The sequence below is a fragment of the Archocentrus centrarchus genome, chromosome 18 (assembly GCF_007364275.1).
Source record: "Archocentrus centrarchus isolate MPI-CPG fArcCen1 chromosome 18, fArcCen1, whole genome shotgun sequence".
Taxonomy (NCBI): domain Eukaryota; kingdom Metazoa; phylum Chordata; class Actinopteri; order Cichliformes; family Cichlidae; genus Archocentrus; species Archocentrus centrarchus.
In genome coordinates this window covers 1,612,135-1,637,463 of record NC_044363.1, presented here as the reverse complement: position 1 = coordinate 1,637,463, position 25,329 = coordinate 1,612,135, and the positions used below count along the sequence as shown (strand labels likewise).

The following is a 25,329-nucleotide window of genomic DNA, read 5'->3' as shown; positions in this document are numbered from 1 at the left end:
TCTATTCTATGTTGAGAATGTAAAGAAACATTTGAATTACTAATGTTTTTACATTAGTAATTCATTTTACACATTTTTTTTAAGTAAAATCTGAGGAGCCACTTAGCAGCTGAAAGAGCCGGCTGTTCTTTGGGAGCCAAGCCTAAAGAGCCGGCTCTCTGAAAAGCGCCTGAATACCCATCACTCTTGCCATCATATTGATACATGTTTTTATACTATCAGTATTGTATGCAACACATCATCTTTATCCTTTTATAACTTAGGTCAGTAAATATGATTAAATGATTACATTTCCTTTTTTATTGTGGTCTGTCAAATGTGATAGGTCCAAGCACTACCACGATCCAGAATTAGATAAGTGCAATAAAATTAATGGATGGCTGTCTGGTGGTCATAATGGCACAGATTACTAATACGGTGATGCTTGTTTCATGTTGTTCACACCAAATTCTGGCCCTCGAGTCCAAGTGCTGCAGCAGAAATCGAGACATTTTTTAAATCTTCTATTGTCTAATAAATTGGAAAAAAAAAAACATATTTTACGATTCTTACTATGGTTGCAACCTGCAAGTCTGTAGAGCAGCACCGTATGACCGTAACCTGAGTCTATGGGAGAATTCTGAAAAATCAAAATGCCTCAGAGAAGTACTGTTTAACTTACAGGGGAAAAAACTTTGCCAACTTTGCCTCTAAATACTTTTTCACAAACATTTTATGCAATGAGTTTTATGTCCTCATTAGCATTAAAAGTTCATTTAATAAAAACCTTAAAATAACTGACTGGAATTGATGCAGATGACTGCCAAGTAGTAAGCACTGCTTATAGAGGAACTTTGCATTTAGCAGACAATCCGATCAATAGTCTAAATGGAGATGCACAGTCTTGACTCTATGCTACTGATATGGTGCAGAAGTTGTTTTTTACTTTGTTTGTTTTTAAATACACCTCATGAGATTGTATCTGTTAGACCACAGCGTGTTGTTTTCCTGTTCAACAAATGTGTCTCACCACAACAGCTAACAGAAGCTGTGGGTGTAAGAGAGGTTTGTCTAGAAATTATTAATCAAAACAGTAGTACATACTGCACTTTTTTGCATGAATCATTGATTTTCTCAAAGTGATTTTAATCATTTCTGTACACATACTGCACCAAACCATGTAAGCAGATCAACATAATTTTAACTTGAGCGTTTTTTCTTGTTGTTTTGTGAGACTATCTTGTAGCAGCGTACACCACATTTGTCCCCAGCTCCCTCTGTGATACAGGCCTTCGAATTGCTGCTTTGGGATGGAAACTCAGCGCTGCATAGTTCATGGCATCAGAGTCCACACTCTGTAAATGAAAACATTTAAAGTCACTAATCTCACAGCATTAGATGTTGACCTCTCAACATCCACCAGGTCACAGGTAACTCATCTATGGTTAGTGTAGGGTTATAGTTACATTAACATTCACCCCGTTACAGAAATTGAATTTATATGGAACAACCAAATGGAAAATCCTGTTACAGAACAAGTACAAAAGGACAACATATTAGAGTCCATTTGAAGGCTAACAATTGATCTGAATCTGGAAATTTACATTATTTAATGAGGCCAAATCTGAGATGCATTGCTGGTGAATGGTGGATGTAAAAAGGTTAAAAAAACTGACACTTTATCAATAAATTAGTCTGAATCTAAAGTTAAGTTACCTCACTGTGCTGTGGATTCTGTCTCTCACCTTGAGCTAATTGATAAAAACAGTACATCTGTCAGTTATTCACTCAAAACATTTGGATGTTCAGTTTGAATTATATAATATTAGTATAACATACCTGCATACAGTTTCCTGATTTTGACAAGCAGACCAAATATGACCAGTAGAAGGAAAACAGTTAAAGAGCCCAGGATCACGTTCAATGGACTCTGCGAGCTATCTTCTACAAGAAACACAAATAAATTAAACTTTACATCTACATATTATTCTGTGTGTGTGTGTTTTTGAAGGTATTCAAAGGCTTTCTTGTTTTTAATAAATACAAAGAGAAAAAACTATGTTTTATAGTAAATACATAAAGACAAAACAACAATCTTACCTTGAACCTTTAAACTTGTTGCACTGTAAAGTATTAACTTTTCACTGCTGCGCTGTCCACAGAAATAAAGTCCAGAATCAGATAAATCCACTTGCTTGATCTTGAGAAACAGCACAGAGGTGTTGGATGTCATGTCGAATTTGCTATTTTGAAATCCATCATAGAAAGAAACATTGCTTTCAGACCTAATCATAGACGAGATCTCGCTAACATTGGGTCCGTTGGTCACTCTGAACCAGAATATGTGACCAATGTGACTGCTAAAGTTGGAGCACTGCAGTGTGACTTCTTCACCAGCCTGAACCTCCACAGTGTGAAACTGAAAGGCTGAGACAGAAATCCAACCTGGAACAAACAACAAGCATTCATAAACTTCAAACTCACCAGGCCTCAAACAGTGCCAGTTCTGCTGGAATACTGTGTAGAAGCAAGAGAAAAAAAAACTGATGGATATACTTACAGAAGGTGCAGAGTAAAACTGGCTTCAAGTTAAAGTTCACCATTGTGTGGACCACCACGACAATCTTACCAACTGAACTTTGCTACAGTAAAAGTGATCTATGTAAAGAGGCGGGCTGTTCTTTTATGTGTAGAGACGCTCAGACTGACAGTGACAGTGCCTTTACGTAAATGAGTGAAAACTGACATCTTTAAGATCGGGATATCATCATAATTATCTTTATTAAGATAACTTAGATAATTTTTTGCTAAAGTTTACATATCTGCAAAAAATGTCAGTCTGTATAATTTTATACAGTGTTAGTGATGGCCTTTGTAGCTGTACTAATCAGATGTTCATCATGCATCATTCATCACGTGAAGTGATGAATGATGCATGATGATAATATAACCAATAGTTAGTAAAACAGTGGCTCTTTAAAATGTACAATAACTAGTAGTTAGTAAGGGTTAGTAGGTTCATATGCATGTTAGTGTGACGCCTTCACCGGGTGTGGTTTTTGCTGTTGTCATATACAGCTATTGTTATTAAAGAGACGACGTGGACTATAGTGGTGCAGCTTGTCGAACTCCTCTTTATTCTTTTAGTGCCACCTGTGGATGTACAGCGCATTCTCACCAACAACTCCCGCACTACGGAAGCCTGTTGTGACATCTCACTACATCTCCCCCTTCCAGCAATAAGACACACATGCTTAACATTACATGGATGCTGTACACACATACTAACCAGTTAGAAAATAACATTTCTGAACACTAGGACATCGGGGTAGACTGCCCTCAGTCCGCAGTAACGTAGGGATTATTCTGCCCTCAATAGTTACTGTTCCTACCACTAGTATAAATCAATTTAAAGTCTTTTGTCCTTTTAGAGAACAGCTCACAGCTCCAACATCTATAATAAGTGAAACTTTATAGTGTACCAGTACAACTTCACTTTAACCCTTGTTTTTATTTTTCCCTTTTTGTTTTTCCTTTTTTTTTTTTTTTAAACAAATCAGTCTTCTATAGAAATAATAATAGAACTGTATGGCATGCAACAGAATTTGCCTTGTTAACCCCTGAATTTAGCAGAACAGTAAATTTAACAAATGTCTGAACTCAAGGTCTCACCTCTAAATAAGTCAGTGAACCGGAACACATGAAATACAGGACCTTGAGTAACTAAGTGTCTCTGTACCTGAGAGGAATTCTCACTACTCTACCCCGGGATGTAACTTGTGAACCCTTACATGGAGTGGAACCCTCCACCACGGGGCTCGACTGTCTCTGAGCAGGGCTTCTGGTTGGTTCCACTGGGGAACTGGGTGACTGCAGCTGATCCGATTGATCAGTGGACTGTGGGACGGCTTGCAGGTGTCTCCCATTCCGTCGCAGCACCGCTCCATTCTCTGTCTCCACCAAATAGGATCGTGGCTCGTGGCATTTGGTGATGACTCTAGCTGGGGTTTTCCAACCTTTTTCCCCGTCCAGTTTTATTCTGACATCCTGTCCAGGTTGTAGTGTGGGAAGGGGTTGTGCAGAGTGACGGCGGTCATGAAAAAAACGATAAGCTGTCTTTGTCTGGTCGTCCTTCTGCTGAACCTGTTGCCTGTCCACCAGAGTAACTTGCATTTTGTCCTCCAGCATTGGAAGTGTAGTTCTAATCTCTCTTCCAGTCATAAGCAACGCAGGGCTCACACCTGTGGCAGCACTCGGGGTTGCTCTATAGCACATCAGGGCGAGATGTGGGTCAGGCTGCTTCAGGATGTTTTTAGCAGTCTGAACTGCTCGTTCGGCAGCCCCGTTCGCCTGGGGATAATAGGGGCTAGAGGTTGTGTGCACAAATCCATACTCACGACAGAAGGCCTGGAACTCAGCAGATGAAAACTGAGTTGCATTGTCACTGACCAGTTCCAGTGGTATTCCCCACCTCACAAATATGCCCTTAAGTCGACAGATGACATCACGGCTGGATATAGAAGGCAGGCGAGCTATTTCAATGTCTCTGGAGTAATAGTCTGTCACGATGAGATAATTCTGTCCCTCAAACTCACACAGATCTGTAGCTATGCGCTGCCAGGGGCCCTCGGGCAGGGGCGTGGTCAGGAGAGGTTCACGCCTCTGGGTAGGTTTGTTTTCAATACAGAATTTGCACGATGACACTGTCTGTTTAATTTCAGCACTGATGCTCGGCCACCACACTGCCATCCTGGCACGTGCCCGGCACCGTGTTAGTCCCTGGTGTCCTTTATGCAAATCTGCCAACACTTCAGCTCTCTGTGCAGCAGGAATGACCAGCCGATCCTGATATAACACCAGTCCATCAGTTTCTGAGAGATGTGCTCTTGCAGAATAATAACGGTGCAGATGTGGGGACAGCCTTGTTTTGGGCGGCCATCCATTTCTGATGAAACCTGTAATCTGTTGCAGTTCATCATCAAGCTGAGTAGCCACACGGATCTTGCTGAGTCTTTCGGATGAGACAGGTGCATTCGCTACTATTGACTCTACATGACTCTGTAGTCTCATCACTCACGTGTTTCTGCGGTCTCCTGGATAGAGTGTCGGCCACCACCAGCTGTTTCCCTGGAACATGTTCAGCTTCCACATTGAACCTTAAAAGGCGCATCAGGAGTCTCTGGCACCTTGGAGGGGCTTTGTCAAGGTCATATGTATTTATGAGCGGCACCAGGGGTTTGTGGTCTGTTTGCAGGCGGAAACTGTCCATTCCCTGAACGTAGCGTGCAAATCGTTCACACGCCCACACGCCCGCCAAACACTCCTTCTCGATTTGAGAGTATCTCCTCTCGGCATCCGAAAGCGTGCGTGAGCAGAAGGCCACCGGCTTTAAGCCGTCTTCGTGTTGTTGTAGTAGCGCTGCTCCTAAGCCGTAGCTGCTTGCATCAGCGCTGATGACAGTTTTCCGATTTGCATCATAATATGCAAGTGCTGGGGCTGACACTAGCATGGCTTTGACAGCAGTGAACGCCTGTTCTTGCGGTTCGTCCCATACCCACTTGTTCTCTTTCCTCAACAGGCTGGTGATTGGGTGTAGTTTGGTGGAGAGGCCTGGTAGGAATCCCCCTACATAATTAATCAAGCCCAGAACTTGACGAAGCTCCTCCACATTTGTAGGACTCTGCATCCGCGTGATGGCTTCCACCTTAGTTGGGTCTGGTTTTATGCCCTCGGCACTGATGATGTGCCCGAAGTATCGAGTCTCTGATTTGCTGAAATGGCACTTTGCTTTGTTCAGCTTCAAGCCACTGTCCTTGACGGTCTTCAGGACTGCGTTCAAGCAGTTGTCGTGGTCCTCTTTGGTTGCTCCATAAACGAGTATGTCATCCATCACTACGACAACGCCTTTGTGAACGTTCAGCAAAGTGGATAGCTGTCTTTGAAAGATTTCTGGAGCTGACGTGATTCCAAATGGCAGCCGTCTGAAGCAGAATCTGCCGATGGGGGTTATGAATGTTGTCAGTCTCCTGCTGCCTGCATCCAGAGGGATCTGCCAAAATCCACAAGAAGCATCCAAGGTGGAAAACACTTTGGCCCCAGCCAGCTTCGGGGCAATGTCTTCCAAAGTTGGCAAGATGGCACGCTCTCGTTTTACTGCTTTATTTAAGCGTTTAAGATCCACGCACACTCTTACTTGATCTCTGTTTTTCTTTTCAACAGGAACCATCGGGGCGCACCAATCAGTGGGCTCAGTGACCTCTTCTATTATGCCCAAAGCTAGCATGCGCTTCAGTTCTGTTTCAACCTTAGCAAGAAGGGGAAATGGGACACGACGTGGCGTTGTCAGGCTGTAGGGCTCTGCATTTGCTTGTAGTTCGATTTTAACAGGGTCGCATTTAAGCAGGCCAATTTCTCCAAAAATGTCCTCTAGGAGGTCTGTGTCTATGTTGTCAATCCTCTTAACCAAACCCATCCTCCTAGCAACACTCCCTCCCAGCAGGTTATGTGCATAAGGTCCCTTGATACAGTTGACAGTTGACAGGAACATGGCGCCCTCCGTGGCAGACGTGTTTGCGACGCGCTCCCTACACCAATTGTATTTGTTGTTTATTCTAGTGCTAGTTTGTGTGGCTAATATTCAGTGCTTGTACTCAAGGATCACGTACAGCAGAGAAACACTATTGGACATTGGAAAAGTTTCCCATGGGCTTAGCTTAGACCTTTTGGACCATAGCCTTCTTCTGTGTTTGGATCATGCCAGCTCCAGCCAGCAGGCTGTAACACCACGATCACGCTCAGGCAGGCAGAGCAGCCGACAACGAGCGCATCCAAGACGGAAGCGTGGCAAGAGAGGAGGGCTACATGCTAAACTAAAGGCTAGAGCCACACGACCACCATTGCCTAGCCTTTTGGTAGCTAATGTCTGCTCTCTCGAAAACAAGATGGACGAGCTGAGAGCTAGGACAATAGCTCAGCGGGAGATCAGGGAGTGCTGTGCTCTGATCTTCACGGAAACCTGGATCACTGCAACTACGCCGGACTCGGCCATTCAACTACAGACCCACTCAGTGCACCGCGGAGACCGCACATCTGCCTCGGGTAAAAACAAAGGTGGCGGTGTATGTGTTTATGTCAACAAGCGATGGTGTGTGGACGTTCAGGTGGTGGAGAAACACTGTTGTACTGACATCGAAGTGTTGATGGTGAAGTGCAGACCCTTTTATTTACCGAGGGAGTTCAGTGCTGTGTTAATGCTGGCTGTTTATATCCCGCCGCGAGCCGATCGGACCACAGCGCTAGGAGTACTGCACGACATCATCAGCAAACATGAGACCGCCCACCCAGATGCTGTGTTTGTTGTTGCAGGGGATTTTAACAATTGCAGCCTCAGGACTGTTCTCCCTAAGTTCCATCAACATGTGAGCTTTCCCACAAGGAATAACAACATTCTGGATCACGTGTACAGCAATGTGAAGGATGCATACAAGGCTGTGCCCCGCCCACATTTTGGACAGTCCGACCATATTTCTGTGTTCCTCTATCCAAAGTACAGGCAGCTCCTCAAACAAGCCCCCCCAGCAATTAAAACCATTAAAGTTTGGAGTGAAGAGACTGATCTCGTGCTTCAGAACTGCTTTAATGCCACAAACTGGGATGTGTTTAAGAATGCTGCTCTGAGAGAGGACAGTTCTGTGGATTTAGAGGAATATGCATCAGTGGTTACCAGTTATATCAGCACATGCATTGATAATATTGTCCCCACCAAATGCTGCAAGATATATCCCAACCAGAAACCATGGATGAACTGTGAGGTACGCTCCATGCTGCATGCACGCTCAACTGCATTTGCCTCTGGTGACACGGAGGGCTACAGAAAGACCAGATATGACCTACGTAGATCCATCAGGGAAGCCAAGAGGCAGTACAGACTGAAGCTGGAGGGATATTACAAACACTCTGATTCCCGACGCATGTGGCAGGGCTTGCAACACATCACTGACTTTCAGCAGAGGAACAGCAGGATCACAGCCTGCAACAACGCCCTACCAGATGAGTTGAACCAGTTCTATGCTCGCTTTGACACCCTCAACTCCATCCAACGTAGAGAGATTCTACTACCGGAGGCAACACAGAGCTCTTCACCCACTGTAACATCGACTCAGGTGTGCAAGGCCCTGAGGAGGACCAACCCCCGAAAAGCACCTGGCCCCGACAACATCCCTGGCCGTGCTCTGAGGGTCTGCTCTTCAGAGCTGGCCGAGGTTTTTACAGATATTTTTAATTTGTCCCTCTCCCAATCATCTGTGCCCACATGCTTCAAGTCCACCACTATAGTGCCCCTCCCCAAGAAAACCAACACAACCTCTTTGAATGACCATCGTCCCATTGCACTCACTTCACTTGTAATGAAGTGCTTTGAGAGGATGGTCATGTCCCATATTAAAGGATCCATTCCGGACACATTAGATCCCCTGCAATTTGCATACCGTCAGAACCGTTCAACTGATGATGCTGTTAATGCAGCCATCCATACAGCCCTCTCACACCTTGAAAATAAGGACACTTATGTTCGAATGCTGTTTATAGACTACAGTTCAGCTTTCAACACTGTCATCCCAAGCAGGCTGGTTGAAAAGCTGTTCACCCTCGGAATACCATCCTCCCTCTGCCGCTGGGTCTTGGACTTCCTTACAGACAGACCTCAGGCAGTCAGAGTTGGTACCAGGACATCAGAAACAAAGACAGTGAGCACTGGGACCCCACAAGGCTGTGTGCTTAGTCCTCTCCTGTACACCCTCTTCACCTACGACTGCATCCCCTCCCAAAGCAACACCTCCATCGTCAAGTTTGCTGACGACACCACCGTCATTGGGCTGATTACTGGGGGAGAGGAAGCAGCTTACAGGGAAGAGGTGGCCCAGCTGGTGTCCTGGTGCCAGGAAAATAATCTCTCCTTAAATACAGAGAAGACTAAGGAGATGATTATTGACCCGAGGAAGAGAAGAGACCAGCATGCTCCATTATTCATCAACGGGACTCAGGTGGAGAGAGTGAAGACTTTCAAATTCCTTGGCACCCACATCAGTGAAGACCTCACCTGGACCTACAACACAGCACAGACTGTCAAGAAAGCTCAGCAGAGACTCTTCTTCTTAAGGAAACTGAGTAAATTCGGATTATCCCCTAAGCTCCTCAGCAACTTTTACAGATGCACTGTGGAGAGCATCCTGACAAACTCCATCACGGTGTGGTATGGAAACTGCACCAGTCAGGACAGGAAGGCTCTCCAGCGTGTCATCAAAACAGCACAATTCATCTGTGGAGCTGCCTTCCCATCACTACAGGACACTTATAATACCCGGGTAATAAAGAGGGCACACAACATCATCAAGGACCGTACCCACCCACAGCACACACTGTTCACACTCCTGCCGTCTGGCAGACGTTACAGGAGTGTAAAAGCAAGAACAACCAGACTAAAAAACAGTTTCTATCCACAGGCCATCAGGCTACTGAACCACTGACTGATTACCAAACTGTGATTACCTGCCTTTCTTTCATCTGTATATATCTGTATATATTGCACTTGCTTTATTATTTATTTATTTTTATTTTCTACTTTTACTTTCCTAATATACTAGTTCTTAAATTTTATTTTAACTTAGTTGCTTATTTCAATTGTTTGTAAAGCAGTCGCAAGTAAGAATTTCATTGCTCAGCATAACCACAGTGTTTTGCGGTGTACATGACAATAAACTTCTTGAATCTTGAATCTTGAATCTTGAATCTTTATGACAGTGACCCAGAACCGGTATTTCTGTCCTTTAAACTGAGTCGTGGCCAGAAACTCGCCCACACATTGGACTTCACCCCCTGGGCTGATGACAAGTGGCATTTTACCTGCAGTGACCATTCTTGGGCTGCTTGGCAGTCTGTTGAATGCAGCCTGTGACATTACTGTAATGTCAGCACCTGTGTCAATTTTAAATTTGACAATACAGCCATTTATGGGTAACTCCACATGCCACTCATTTTCTGAATCTGGCTGCTCGATTATAGCTGGCTTAGTATCGATTACTGCTCCAAGAAAAAACATGTCGTCCCTGTCGGCTAGGTTATCTGAAGCCACTGTCACCTCTTTCAGCATTTTTGTTTTGCACACTGCTTCAAAGTGTCCCGTTTTATTGCATTTTTGGCACCTTTTGTTCTTGGCTGGGCAGGCCTGCGTTTTCCCATGTTGTCTGTTACAGCGAGAGCATGGAACTGGATTTTTGGACTCACCGAAATCCTGCTTTCTCCGCCAGTGACCATCGTTTTTGCCCTTGTTTGTATGAAAATGCCGTCTCCCTTGACTCATGCCGTCCACAGCATGTTCTGCACACAGACTCGCGCTCTGCTGCTTGATTTGTTCGCTCTGGCGCGCTATTTGAATAGCTCGTTCAAGTGTGAGGTCTGCCTCGAGCTGCAGCTTTTGGGAAACATCACGGTCCAATATGCCGATCACGATCCTGTCTCGGATTTGTTCATCTTTGGTCCCTCCGAACTCACAATACTGTGCTAGCTCGTATAAACTTCTAACAAACGCTTCGACTGGCTCTCCGGCTTTCTGCACTCTCCTATGGAAGCACGCTCTGTCGTGAATAATATTCCGTTTTGGCACAAAATGGTCGCTAAATTTTGCCATTACCGTCATGTAGTCCAGCTCAGGATGAGTTTCTGCGGGTTCCTCATCTGAATCTTCTTGGTTCGTCTCCTCCTCGTACACGAACGAGTCGTAAATAGCCTCCGCCTCTCTTCCCATAGCGTAGAGAAGCGTGTTAACCTGTACTTCCCCGCTCTCTCTGTCCAGCTTTGATGCCACTCTGAAACGGTCGAAGCGACGGCGCCACATCGGCCATTCCGCCGGGCGGGAAAAGTCAAAGGGTTCTGGCGGTCCGAACTTTGCCATATCTCACTCCGTAGGCGTCCTGTCGCCCACTTCTGACACCATGTCATATACAGCTATTGTTATTAAAGAGACGACGTGGACTATAGTGGTGCAGCTTGTCGAACTCCTCTTTATTCTTTTAGTGCCACCTGTGGATGTACAGCGCATTCTCACCAACAACTCCCGCACTACGGAAGCCTGTTGTGACATCTCACTACAGCTGTCATAGCTTGAAATGTGCACCCTTGAGAGGTGTTCAGGTTTTGAGGTTGTCACCTTGCTACAGCAGAGTAGTCATGTCAGTTTTTCCAGTAGTGCATTGAAACAAATGTAAGGTTGATGTACCACAATTTCATTTAGTTTAATCTTTGAATCCAGGTGTTTTCAATCCCATTGCCGCTGGTGTTTAAAATCAAGCACATAGCAGTCTGCTTTACAAACATTTGTGATGAAATGGGTTCTGAAATTTCTTCCATTCTAGACATTTCATGATTAAGTTTAAGTGGTATTACTGCACAAAGTGGCACACCACATGATGTTACAGAGTGGAGTAGCTGAATTCTTCATCTTCACCTAATGCATAAAAGTTAGCAATGCTCTGCTGAAGCAATGACTGCGGAGTTTCAAACATCATCTGGTATAAATTTCAGTTACTACACTATATTGCCAGCAGTACTCACTCACACATCCAAATCATTGAATTCAGGTGGTCCAATCACTTCCATGGCCACAGATATATGAAATGAAGCACCTAGGCATGCAGACTGATTCTATAAACATTTGTGAAACAATGGGTCGCTCTCAGGAGCTCAGTGAATTCCAGCATGGTGCCGTGATAGGATGCCACCTGTGCAACAAAACGAGTCATGAAATTTCCTCACTACTAAATTTTTCACAGTGAGCTGTTAGTGGTATTATGATGATAGCCCTGTGACCAATGAATTTGAGGCAGGTGTGTTTTTTTTTTACCTGTCGTCTGGGGGTCCCAAAAAGGAACAGTCCTTTTTGGGACCATAGCTGGTTTGGACAGACTGCTAGCTGAAGGTAAATTTCACTTTTTACCATGTTAAAATTTTAATAACATTGTAGGAATAATAGCTGTGATGTGCATTATTAAGTGAAGCATATTAGATTGAGTACAGACACATTCTGTCTCTTTTTATATAAAAAAAAATGATAGTTTTTCATTTGTTGCCTCAGGGACGATATTGTTTGGACGATAACATGGATGGAGGGATACATTTATCAACATATTTTCTTTTGTTACTGCTACTATTACTCACTGGAAAGTGATGCACAAACATTTTAAGTAGCATAATTGAGCAGTTGGGCTATGACCTATTCTAATTTTATCCTTCATTATTCTGAGAACAAATGGCCTGTCTGATGACAATGAGTCTGTGGATGAAGTGGACAATGTAGATGCAGGTCAAGGTTCCTGGTGGTTGGCTGATGGGTGACTGGCCCAGGGCGGGGCATAGGTTCCAAGGGCCCAGTGGTGGTCAGGGTTTTGGGTGGTCATCTTGCGGGTCGCTGGGCTAAGGCAGGTTGTGAATCCCTGGGGCTTGCTGAAGGTCAGTTATCCAATTTTTCCAGGTGACAATGAGCCAGTTGTACCCGTGGTACAGTGGCAGCAATTTCCCCAAGCAACAGTGAGCACCAATCTCGAGCTAGGGCCACAGCAGCATGGTCTGTTTACACACCATCCATGCAGCCCATTAAGGGGGTAGGCCAGGACATTTTATGATTTGTATATTATCAGGGACCCGAAGCTAAAAAAAAAAAAAAAAAAAAATGGGTGAAATATGTTTTCCTCCTAAAATGAAAATTCATGGCATTAGGTATTACGCTGAAATCCTTTTACCCATTGTCAGACCCTACGCTGGTGCGGTGGGTTCTGGGCTCCTCCTGGTGCACAACAATGCCTGGCCTCATGTGGCAGTAGTATCAAGGCTGTTCCTGGAGGATGAAGGAACTGATACCAATGACTGAACCCTACACTTGCCTCACCGAAATCTGTTTTATTGAACAAAGAGTTCAACAAAGCACAAAGAGACAAAACGCAAAAGCCCCCCACGGTGTCCGTTTTGAGCGCATGCAGGTCAACAGGTGATAGAGGCAGGCAGAGACAAAGACTCTTGGGGCTTCTGAGATCTTCTATTTGTTTCTCAAATGGTGATCTAATCACTCTTTCTTTATTATGTCATATCTCCTGATCTTGGTTCTAGCTGTGTTTTAATTTCAAGCACCAATTACTTCCCTATTTTGGTCCAAATGATTCTCAAAAATAATTATACAGCTTGACATGCTTTTATTTAAAATCTAACCATTTTTATAATACTTAATGGAATCTGATGCTAGAGTGTCCTGACCTTTACTGACAGTTTTGCTTGACCTATTAAATTTATCCAGCCCTTCTTGGCATCTTGCCCCTCACGTGCCTGCATCTACTCAGCATTTTTTTGACACTTTTACTGCCCCAACTGTAAAAAGGATAAACCAATCAAACAATACTTTTAAATAAAAGAAAGCAGAAACAGAATAAAAGCATAACACTATAAAAGAGAAGAAGAATAGACTCATAAATCACACCATTTAAGTCAATATTTTTCAGTCAATATAATCAAAATGAGTCAAACACTATGATCATGAGTTGTTTATATTGTCATTAAGTGGAAAGATCTGGTTGAATGCTAATGCTGTCTTAATTCTCTCCTACTTGTCAGCATATGCAATTTTTGTACCTATAAAAATAAATAAATACTGCAGTATTCGGTTGGACACTTTTGTCATGCAGTTGGTTATATGAGGCATGTGAGGCCAGGGAGGAAGAAGCTGCCTTAAAAGCAGAGATTGTGCAGGGTGCTGACTTCAATCCCGCATTCTTTGGTGTGCTGTGCGAGCTTGTGTGGATGATGGCATGTGTGATCCATTCCAGGATTCTTCATCAGGGTTATGAAAACATTTATGCTGTGATTTTTTAGCCCTCTGTTCCAGTAGAAGCTTACTACCATTTGGATTTTGCACATTGTTGAACAGCTTTTTCAGTCTTTTGCTACTGTAAATCTTGGTAGCCTGCACAAATTACCAAAAGTGAAGACCTATGTGCAAAAAGTAAAAAGGTTTATTGTCAAAATTCAGTAAGATAAATTTTAATTCAAATTCAGTTCAATTTTATTTATATTGTGACAAATCATAACAAAAAGAAAAGAAACACCCCACAGCAGCCTAGGCCTATTGCAGCATACAGTATATCACAAAAGTGAGTACACCTCTCACATTTCTGCAGATATTTAAGTATATCTTTTCATGGGACAACACTGACAAAATGACACTTTGACACAATGAAAAGTAGTCTGTGTGCAGCTTATATAACAGTGTAAATTTATTCTTCCCTCAAAATAACTCAATATACAGCCATTAATGTCTAAACTAGCAGCAGCAACAAAAGTGAGTACACCCCTAAGAGACTACACCCGTAAATGTCCAAATTGAGCACTGCTTGTCATTTCCCCTCCAAAATGTCATGTGACTCGTTAGTGTTAGGTCTCAGGTGTGTATAGGGAGCAGGTGTGTTCAATTTTGTAGTACAGCTCTCACACTCTCTCATACTGGTCACTGAAAGTTCCAACATGGCAAAGAACTCTGTGAGGATCTTAAAAGACGAATTGTTGCTCTACATGAAGACTGTTATATAAGCTGCACACAAACTACTTTTCATTGTGTCAAAGTGTCATTTTGTCAGTGTTGTCCCATGAAAAGATATACTTAAATATCTGCAGACATGTGAGGGGTGTACTCACTTTTGTGATACATTGTAACTAGGGGCTCATTCAGGGTCACCTAATACAGCCCTAACTATAAGCTTGATCAAAAAGTTTTAAGCCTAATCTTAAAAATAGAGAGGGTGTCAGTCTCCTGAATCCAAACTGTTGGCTGGATCCACAGAAGAGGGGCCTGAAAGCTGAAGTCTCTGCCTCCCATTCTACTAAGTATGCTAGGAACCACAAGTAAGCTTGCAGTCTGAGAGTGAAGTGCTTTATTGGGGTGATATGGTACTATGAGGTCTTTAAGATAATATGGGGCCTGATTATTCAAGACCTTGTTTGCGAGAAGAACAATTGCTAATCTTTAAAGAACAGTTTAAAAGGTGTCACTAAACCAGAAAGACAGTAGCACTGTATAACCACAGCCATTATAAGACAAAGATGGGGCACTCAAAAGATTGTGAACTCAGTAACAATGTTTGCCAGGCAGACAGCACAGTGATATTTCTTCCTGTTCAACACCTGATCTCTTTCACTATTACACTGAGGCAATGTCACTCACTTTAACTACTAGTTTGGGTTATTTATCAAAGTCCTCCCTGGCATCTCCTCCATCAACCATCAATCACACTGGTTTGCTCTGAGATGAAGATCTAATGGAAGCCAATGGCGAGAGAGAGAGATGGCTAGAAAGTGAGAATCAAAGTATTAGCAGTTACTGCACATTTTTGCATGAATCTTTATTTGAAAAACAGATTTTCACAAGGTAGTTGCCATTTTTTCCACACGCTAACTGTGCCAAGCCCCACAAGCATATTAATGATAACTTCAACTCTGAGCCGATGTTTTCGCAGCAGCATACACCACATTTGCCTCCAGCTCCCTTTGTGGTTCAGGCCTTCTGATTTTTGGAAGGAAACTCAGTGCTGCGTAGTTCACGGCATCAGAGTCCACATTCTGTACCTGAAAATGTTTAATGTCACTAATCAAACAGCATTACATGTAAAATAACTGAACCAGATAATACATCAATAAATCAGTCTAAGGTTAATATAGGTTACCACTCTGTGCTGCGAATTCTGCCACTGGTCTTGAGCTTAACAACAGAAACAGTACATCTGTGAGTTAAACCCTCAAAACTTTAGCATCTGCAATTCAAATTAAAGCACATAAATACCTGTATGCAGTTTATAGATTTTGACAACAAGACCAAAGATGACCAGTAGAAGAAAAACAGTTAAACTGCCCATGATCACACTCGTCTGATTTGTTAATCCATCTACAAGAAAGTCAGATAAAAATGAATGTATGTTTAAAGTTTAAGATTAAGATTAAGATTAAGATAGATTAAGATAGTGTTTATTTGTCACATGCACAGTTATACACAGTACAATGCACAGTGAAATGTATTTTGTACCTGCAACCATATATACACACCCATATAAATAAGAAGAATAAAAATAAAAAAAAGTAATTCACACTATACACTATACTCTATATACTATACACTATACACACTTTTATAAATTATAATATTTACATTGTGCAATAATGGTCCAGTTAGGGCTCAGAGTTGAGCAGACGGATGGCTTGTGGGTAAAAACTCTTCTTCAACCTTTCAGTCTTAGCCCTCAGGCAGCGGTAACGCCGGCCTGATGGGAGCAGGGAGAAGAGAGAGTGTCCGGGGTGGCTGGGCTGTTTTAGGATCTTCATGGCCCTCAGCCTGCACTGCTTGGTGTAAATGTCCTGCAGGTTGGGGAGGGTGGTTCTGATGGTCCGTTCAGCTGAACGAACCACCCTTTTTAGGGCCATGAAGTCCTGCTTGGTGCAGTTTCCCATCCAGGTGGTGATGCTCCCACGCATGATGCTCTCAATGGTGCAGGTGTAAAAGTTCCTGAGCACCTTGAGTGGGAGCTTGAAGTCTCTCAGCCGCCTGAGGAGGTAGAGACGCTGTCTGGCCTTCTTCACTGTGATGTTTATGTGATGAGTCCAGGACAGGTCCTGTGAGATGGTCACTCCCAGGTATTTGAAAGTGTCCACTCTTTCCACCTCAGCACCACTGATGACAAGTGGATGGTAGTCCCTCTGCTGGTTCCTGCTGAAGTCCACGATCAGTTCCTTTGTTTTGCTGACGTTGAGCAGGAGGTGGTTCTCCTGGCACCAGTTCTCCAGGCGGGAGACCTCTCTCCCGCCTGGAGAGAGGTCTTTTTGAAAATTACTCAGCTGTATATCTCATTTTTTAAAATCTGAAACCCCAAAACACAAGAACAATCTGACCTTGAACCTTTAAATATGTTGCAGTGAAAACCTTTGGTCTTCCATTGTGCAACTCTCCACAGAAATAGAGCCCAGAGTCAGAAAAATCCACTCGTTTGATTATGAGAAATAGCACAGAGGTCCTGGATTCCATGTTAAATTTGTTATCTTGAAATCCATCACAGAATTTTACACCACTATAAGGGCTGGACATACAGAGATACAACTGGCATTGGATCTGTCGGCCAGTTTGAACAATGTAAAATTGTGAGACTGAAACAGACGTCCAACCTGAAACAAACAACAAGCATTTCTAAACAACACCTGTGACTTATGACTTATTATCAAATGTCAGTAAAGTTCAGTTCTGCTGGATTACTGCAGGATTACTGTACAGAAGCAACTGATTGCAACTAACGACTAAGAGAAAAGGTGAAGGTGTACGGAATACAGAGTAAAGCTGATATCAAGTTAAAGTTCACCATTGTGTGTACAATCACTGCACTGTTACTAACTGAATGGTGCTCCAGTACAAGTGATCTCTACGTAGAGGTGGGCTGTTCTTTTATGTATGTAAACTGACTGCACTGGTTGCAAACTGGCTGCACAAGTGCTTTTAGAAAAACAGTGCAAAGCTGCAACAAAAACAGGAAATCATTAATTCCTTGTTTGATTGAATTTTGAATAATCTTTGTAATGTTTTTGTAAAACTTTACATATCTACAAAAGGTGTTTGCATCAGTCTGTATAATTTTATTGAGAACGTTTTTTTTTCTGTTTTGTTTTTCCCATCAAACATATTTAAATAAAAGCTTATGAAGACCATTTATCACACTGTCACATTGTAGATATGGTAGTTGTAATACACGAGAAACAATTCCAATATATAACACTAATATTTAGGTCCTCGTTTTAATTTTATAACTGCTTACAGGGCATGATTAAGATTACTGACATCACAGTCCATGTGATTAAATTTTGATTAAACCAACAGCCCTATCATTATACACTCTATCTATCTATCTATCTATCTATCTATCTATCTATCTATCTATCTATCTATCTATCTATGGCAGTTAAATTTTGTATTTTGTTTAGTATTTTATAAACAGTTATGCAGTAATGAAGCCAGCTTCTCAATAAATTGCACACTGGCATGAATGTGCACATCATGCAAGTTAAGAAGAGTATAATAACTGCTATCTAACCACTATAATGATGATAATTAATTGATAACACTGGAGTAGGACATAATATTTTAGCAAGGCTTCATAGATTCAAATGCTCTGTGGCACCTTCACCAGGTGTGATTCTTATTTCGCATCCAATTAACTTTATTTCAATTAATTTTTCATTTAAATAGCTCCAAATCACAACACACAGTTGCCTCAAGGGGTTTTATATTGTAAGGTAAAGACAATACAATAATCCTTACATCACATCTTTAGCAGAATAAATGCTTAATAACCATGTAAGCTTCACATCACTATGGCATGTGTGTTTATGCAATTCCTAAATCAAGTGTTAAGTGGATCAGTACTCAGGAGCACTGTGAAGCAGTGCAATTTACCAAAGTAGGAGGTGATCACAACTAGTTTTGCTTAGTACATACAACAAATTCACTGAGCAGCTCTTCCAGATGAACTGGCTGAATCAATCTCCTTTGTTTTAGTAGCATAACAGTGAGGCACCTTACTCATCATGAAGAACTCCATTATGAGGTTAAGTGTAATTCATACTGTCACTTTTTAGGAGCAACTGTGCTCCTGCTTATTTATGCATTAACCCAATCAGCCAATCAATCAATCAATCAATCAATCAATCAATCAATCAATTAAAGATCTTTATTATCCCCTAAGGGCAATTGTTTCCACAGCCAGTAGTACAGTAATCCCAAAACAGTTATACCATGAAAACATACATAAAAACAAACATAAAAATAAATATTAAATCACAACAGATCATTTAAAAACCTAATCGCTGTTGGGACAAATGATTCCCTCAATCTATTTGTCCTACAACCTGGTACCCGATATCTGCGTCCAGAAGGAAGCAACTTAAACTCCTGGTGCAGTGGATGGTCTAAATCTGCTAGGATAAATCTTGCCTTTTTCACTGACCTCACCTTTTGTAGGTCAGTGAGGTTGCTTAGGGCTGTGTCAGCATACCTTTACAATTCCTAGCAGTTTATTTCTATTCTTAACATTTAAAAAACCAAACCAGCAGATGAGATTAAAAGTGATAACCGACTCAATAAAATAAGAGTAAAACATTTTCATAAAAGTTGAATCCACATTAAAACCACGGAGCTTCTGATAAAAATACATCCTCTGATGGGCCTTTTTACAAAGTGAGTCTACGTGGGCTTCAAAAGTCTGCCTGTTGTCAAGGATCGTTCCCAGATACTTATACTGGTCCACGACCTCAACATTTTCCCCAGAAATAGCCACAGGCACAATGACTGCACTGTGTTTTCTAAAATCAATGACCAACTCCTTTGTTTTAGAGACATTTATCTTTAAAAAGGAGGACACACACCAGTCAGTGAAATCCCTGACCACTGGTCTGTGATCTGGGTCATCACTGCTGAGACAGGAACGGGATCACAGAGTCATCAGCAAATTTTAAAATGTGGTTCTGTGGATACTGGCTGCGACAATCGTTAGTATATAAAATAAATAAAAGGGGTGAAAGAACACAGCCCTGAGGAGACCCAGTAGAAGAAAAGAGGACATTGGAAAGAACGCCGTTGACCCTCACCCTCTGAGAACGTACAGTTAAAAAGTCAATCAACCAACATATGAGGCCAGAATCAATACCATAAAAACACTGTAATTTCTTAGCCAAAATGTGTGGTTGAATACAGTTAGAAGCAGATGAGAAATCAACAAGAAGCAGCCTTGCAAAGGTTTTTGTGCCCCATTATTAAAACTTATATTTCGCAAGTTAATTAAACTTTTTACTGATTTGGAAATCCATGGTTTATAATTAGGAAATATAGTGATGGATTTCCTGGTCTGTAGCTGTTTAGGTCCTTTGGATGCTGAGTTTTAGGCACAGGAAGTAGACAAGATGTTTTCCACAGGTTGAACATGTGTCCAACTACCCCATATAGCTGGCCTGTGAAGTTTACATAATCTGTGAAGCACTGAGTGAGGCTGTGAGTGTCCTCCCCATCACACAATTTTTCATCCACTCTGTGGTTTTAAAACAGTCCCTCAAAGCCTCTTCAGACCAGTCACTAACAGCATGGCTGCTTCACCTATTTCCTCTGCACCTTCCTGCTCAGTGTGTCAAATGTTTAGTTACTACCAGTGATGTCAGTAACGCGCTACTTAGTAACGCGTTACTCTAATCTGACTACTTTTTCTCGGTAACAAGTAATCTAACGCGTTATTATTTGCAGTCCAGTAATCAGATTAAAGTTACTTATCCAAGTCAGTCACACATACAAATACAAAGTTAAGGTGGTGAGAAAAAAATAAAATCATTTTTTTTACACTTTTACCTTTCCGGTCTATACACTCCAAAACCACAAGGAGTTGAGCCATGAAATTTGGCATATATGTTCTTTACTCTTCAAAGATGTGCAACACAGTATTCATATTCCTGGATATTTAGTACCCTTTGAACACTTTGACAGCATTTATCTGAAGTGGAGAGTTAACAACATGGAGGATTTCAGGCTGCTAATACTTATATATGCTAATATATGCTAATTATATGCACTCTTTTTCTCATGCCTGATTGGCTCAGCCTAGTCATGTGATCATATTGTGCTGTGTGATTGCCTATACCTACTTAACTATTAGAAAGATGGAGACGAGAGGGTCAAGGCATTATGGAGCCAGATCCCAGCTCCCAGCCAAAACAGTTCGCTGATAGTGATGGATGTTTGTCAGCGGTCGTGGTACGCCAGATCCAGCTCACACAAATCCCAGAGAGGGCTGTGGGGAAAAGCATCTGTCACACATTGTACCGGAGAGATATGATTACCAGCCTCAAGGCCGGCTAGGGAGCCGAATTTCTGATAATTCAGATGTAGTTTTGGAACAGGCTGCTTGTTATTTTCAGTTCACTGGGGAACCCATTCAGTGAATCCAATAATCCAAATTATTCAGTTTCCGTCCTCGCTATGCAGAATCATTTGTCAAATCTAACCCCTTTTGCCAGCGAGCACGTTCACAGCTGGACTACGCATCCAGCTTGCGGCTCAGGTCCAACAGGCTCTGAGTCTGAGTCTGTACGGCTCTGCACAGCCCATCTGGTTGTGCAGTCTTGGCAGATGTTGAACTGCTGCCCAGATTTTCTTAATTTCCCAGTAAATCAGGTGTCCTCCAAGCCCAGACAGAAGAGATCCTGTTACCAAAAAGCCAAATATGTTGAAGGAATTGATTATTGCAGATTTATGAAATTTAAGGCTCATTGCAGAGGTGCACTGTTCTGATCAGGGAAAGAAGGTTAAGAAGTCTGAGGGGGATCATTTCTCCCCTGCATACAGCTGAGAGGTGCAAGGCAGAGGAGCAGTTGGGGTAATATAACTGGCAGAAACTGATAGAAAGAAGAAGTTGGCTGCGAGGGACAACAATTCCTTATAAGGGCATGTTGCCAGGGGCATAAAAAAGGGACACGCGAACAGACAGACAGATTGCACGGTCCATCTGGGATGGAGAAAGTGTAAACGCGGTAAGGGAATATTGTTCTGCAATCTCCAAGCATGCTTGTTTAATTCTGCATTATTTTTGGGCCTTCATGTATTATGTGTGGTGATTAATAAATTTTAAGAATGAAACTGAGAGTCTGACCTTTACCTTCCTTTATCAACGGACCCAGGGGGAATGCGACGGAGGAATCCTGATTTCCCATAATGTATACATCTTCCATGTCCTCAACTGCCAGCGCTGAGAGACACACAGGTCTCCGCGTGCTCCATGAATCAAAGACGTATCCAACTGGGTCAGTACCACTAGGACAAGTAGGCTCCCCTTTCCTGATATCATAGTGGAAAAAATAGAATTAGTGGTGTTGAGGGCCCAGTTTGCCATATCCATGTTGCTTCTTAATCTTGTTCTTATTCAGTCAATGTGTAAGAGACGCATTTAAAGCAAGTGGCAAGCAGGAGAGCATAGGTAAAGTCTAGAATATGTGGGATGCAAAAGTGCATCCCACATATTCTGGTTTGAATTACACAAAGTCAGCATACTTCAGTTTGTTTTGCACTCCTTACCTTTAAATCTAACCTCTCTTCTTCCTCTCCTGTCCTCTTTCTCCATCTCTGAGTGAACTTCTCTCTCTTTGCTCTCCCTGGAAATACAGCAGCTCTTCTTTTAGCTAGCAGACACACTGTGTGACAAACTGCACACACTTTTTGTGTTTGCTGATATTTGTTGAGCATTTAGAAACATTGTATTTACCTGCCACACGTTGCTTCCTTTATGCTCGTTCCTCTTCAGTAGCGCTAGCTAAGCTGTTTAGGTTCAGATACTTGTGTAAAAATTCTCCTGGATGTTATGTAAACAGATGCTCTAGGCCCCCACTTGTCCCAGTCTTTGTGACCTGTGTGAACTGGTATCCTGGCAACCAAGGCTGACTATTCCACCTCATCATGAACATTATCATGAACTGCTGGCCAAGGGGGGCGAGCTGGCTTGCCTCCACAGTACCCTGGCCTCACTCGCCTCCGCTGGCACATCCCCTCCCCACCCCACCCTAATGCTCCCATGCAGTTTATGTGCTTCTATGCTTTGCAGAGGTTTTTGCAATCTCGTATTGTGCCCCGGGCGGCTCTGTGGGGCTTGGGGGGGGGGGGGGGGGGGGGGCATAGTATGAGATGACTTTTTTCTCCTCACCTAACCCTCTGTGTTTTCGCTGTTGTTTTCATCCTTTGTAACGGCAGTGCCTCTCATGACGGCAGCAAAGGCCGCAGAACACTTATCTCCCTATGTTTGTCTGTTGTTTTTCTTTTCTTGGGTGGGTGTTCTGTATAATTTCCCCATTGTGGGACCAATAAAATCTGATTCATTCATTCTTTTAACACTGTTGGACAACAGCCAAAGTTGTTGAAGTGACTTGGGGTAAAAAGGCAAAGTATTTGGAGGGGTGGGGCGTTCAGATGAGGGAGTGACAGTTTCCCACAAGGGGCCAGGTGGTCCTTGACCCAGGACCACTATGTATGGGTGTTGGTGTGATGTTTGTTGTTGTCTTCTGTGTGTGTGGTCAGGGGGGTGGGGTCACTTAAGGTCCTGGACCTGCTTTCCCTGCCTTGCGGTTGGCTGTAGGGAACTGGAGTGCTCAATTAGCCTGTAGTTAGCTGGCTCTCTCTCTCCGGGGGTAGTGTTCTAGATCCCGATCACATATATCCTGACCCTTCTCCTCCTCCCACTCAATCAAACAACACATCACACACACATGTAGGTTCTTGGAGGGCAGGTGTGTCACACAGTGATTAGTGGGTGGAGCTTCTGAGGTGGCCCCACTTGTCTCTTCACTGCTGCTTGCTCCTCAATTTTATTTACATCTTAGACATTTCTGTCAACTTTTGAGGTGCACAATTAAGTACCTCGTGTCAAGAGTACAATGGCAGTACAATGGTAGATATATCTCCAAGAACAGTCATGAGTGATTGCTAAACTGCTCAGTTCAGCAGTCATTCACCTCAAAATTGATTGAATTTATATAGATATGAAGCGCATTGACATTACAGTTAAAAAAAATATTTTAAATGTTTGTTTCATTTATATTTCTTAAAAATTGTTACAACCCTCAGCTGTCCTTAGTCCTCACAGTTTCAACTCTTCCTATCGAACAAGTCACATCTCAGTAAAGACACTTAAACCACATTGCCTAACGGTAGCATGACCGCAGATGCTCGTCTCTGGATGAGTGATTTGGAACGATCATTTCGTTGTGTGCACAATGAGTTGAATCTAATCTAATAAACAGACATCAGTGTCCTTATTCTTCCTTCTTCAATCACAAATCTTATTCTTCAGAATAGGGTCTTAGATACAAAATGAAAAGTAAAAGTAACACCTCCACCCACAGGTCTCACAAACAGCAGAGGAAAAAAAAGGCATCAGTTCCACTCTGAGCTGCAGTTCAGTTGCCACCCGAATCTATCTGGTGGCAGCATACACAACATTTGTCTCTGGCTCTCTTCTTTGTGGCTTTCGACCAAAAGTCACTGTGGCATAGTTCACTTCACCAGAGCCCAGATTCTGTAAAATATGTAAAGTGAGGCTTACAGAGAGAAAATTTAGTTTTGCTATGATGCAATATTTTATATGTGTATAGAAGGAAACACTGAAGCTGGACTCACCTCACTCTCTTGTTTCTCACCCTCAGCTTTAGGACATAAATACAGAATACATTTGGTCAGAAAACTATTGATCATGAAATCCTTTGGTACCATTTTCTAATTAGATGCAGTTTGTAAGAGTTTTAAATTATGCCAGATTTAATTAAGTTCATTTATCACATCTTCACATCTGATCGGTAGTTTATGTGTACATTAAAAAAAATGACGTCTGTCTCAGTCTACTTTATGTCACATGCAAGTTCTCAAATGTTTTTTATGGTAAACATTACAATTGCAGGTTAACAGGGCAATGTTGATGTTACTTATTCTGTAATTTGGAGGTGCAGATCTTCATTCTGTTTGACTGTGATGCAGTTATAAAGGTTTCTCACCTTAAAGTTGTGGTTTGAAGGTTAGAAACTTAATAAAGGGCTACAATTTTATATGGTTAGTCTTGCCACTTGGCAGTGATCCTGCATTTGGGCAGTTATTTTGAACCATTATCTTAATTACTTTTTATTTTAATGGCCACTGGGACATGAAAATTGCATACAAATCACCAATCAAATCTCCATCCATTCTCTTCCACTTATCCTGTTCGGGGTCACAGGGGGGCTGGAGCCTATCTCAGCTGTCATAGTGTGAAAGGCAGGGTACACCCTATACAGGTCGCCAGCCTGTCGCAGGGCCAACCCAGAGAGACAGACAACCATTCACATCTATGGGCAATTTAGAATCACCAATTAGCAAACTCCACTAACTGCATGTCTTTGGACTGTGAGAGGAAACCCACGCAGACATGGGGAGAACATGCAAACTCCACAAAGAAAGGCCCTTGAGGTGGATTCAACCCAAAGGTTTTACAAATCATCATTATTGTTGCTGAACTCTCCCATAGAGTTTATTCAGGATTCTTAAAGCTTCCCGCAGTGACTCATGGATCACGGATCATTCAAGACCTCCCACAATATTTTTGTTCCATGAATGTATAAAAACTATAGCTGATTGTAGTATATGTGTGTATTTTTGTATGTTCCTTATCTCCTATTAGCCAAGTGGACCAATCTTGATGAAACTTTACAGAAAAAGTGCACTGTGAGTGC

At 42.4% G+C, this 25,329-nt stretch overlaps 1 protein-coding gene across 1 annotated transcript; it reads right to left on the bottom strand.

The window, feature by feature from the left end:
- Positions 1-1,214: 1,214 nt before the first annotated feature.
- Positions 1,215-2,582, bottom strand: LOC115797604 (uncharacterized). Its single transcript, XM_030754202.1, has 5 exons — positions 2,540-2,582; positions 2,072-2,424; positions 1,819-1,909; positions 1,696-1,730; positions 1,215-1,334 (listed from the first exon to the last, which is right to left on the bottom strand). The coding sequence occupies exons 1-5, from the start codon at positions 2,580-2,582 to the stop codon at positions 1,215-1,217; spliced, it is 642 nt and encodes a 213-aa protein (XP_030610062.1).
- Positions 2,583-25,329: the final 22,747 nt, after the last annotated feature.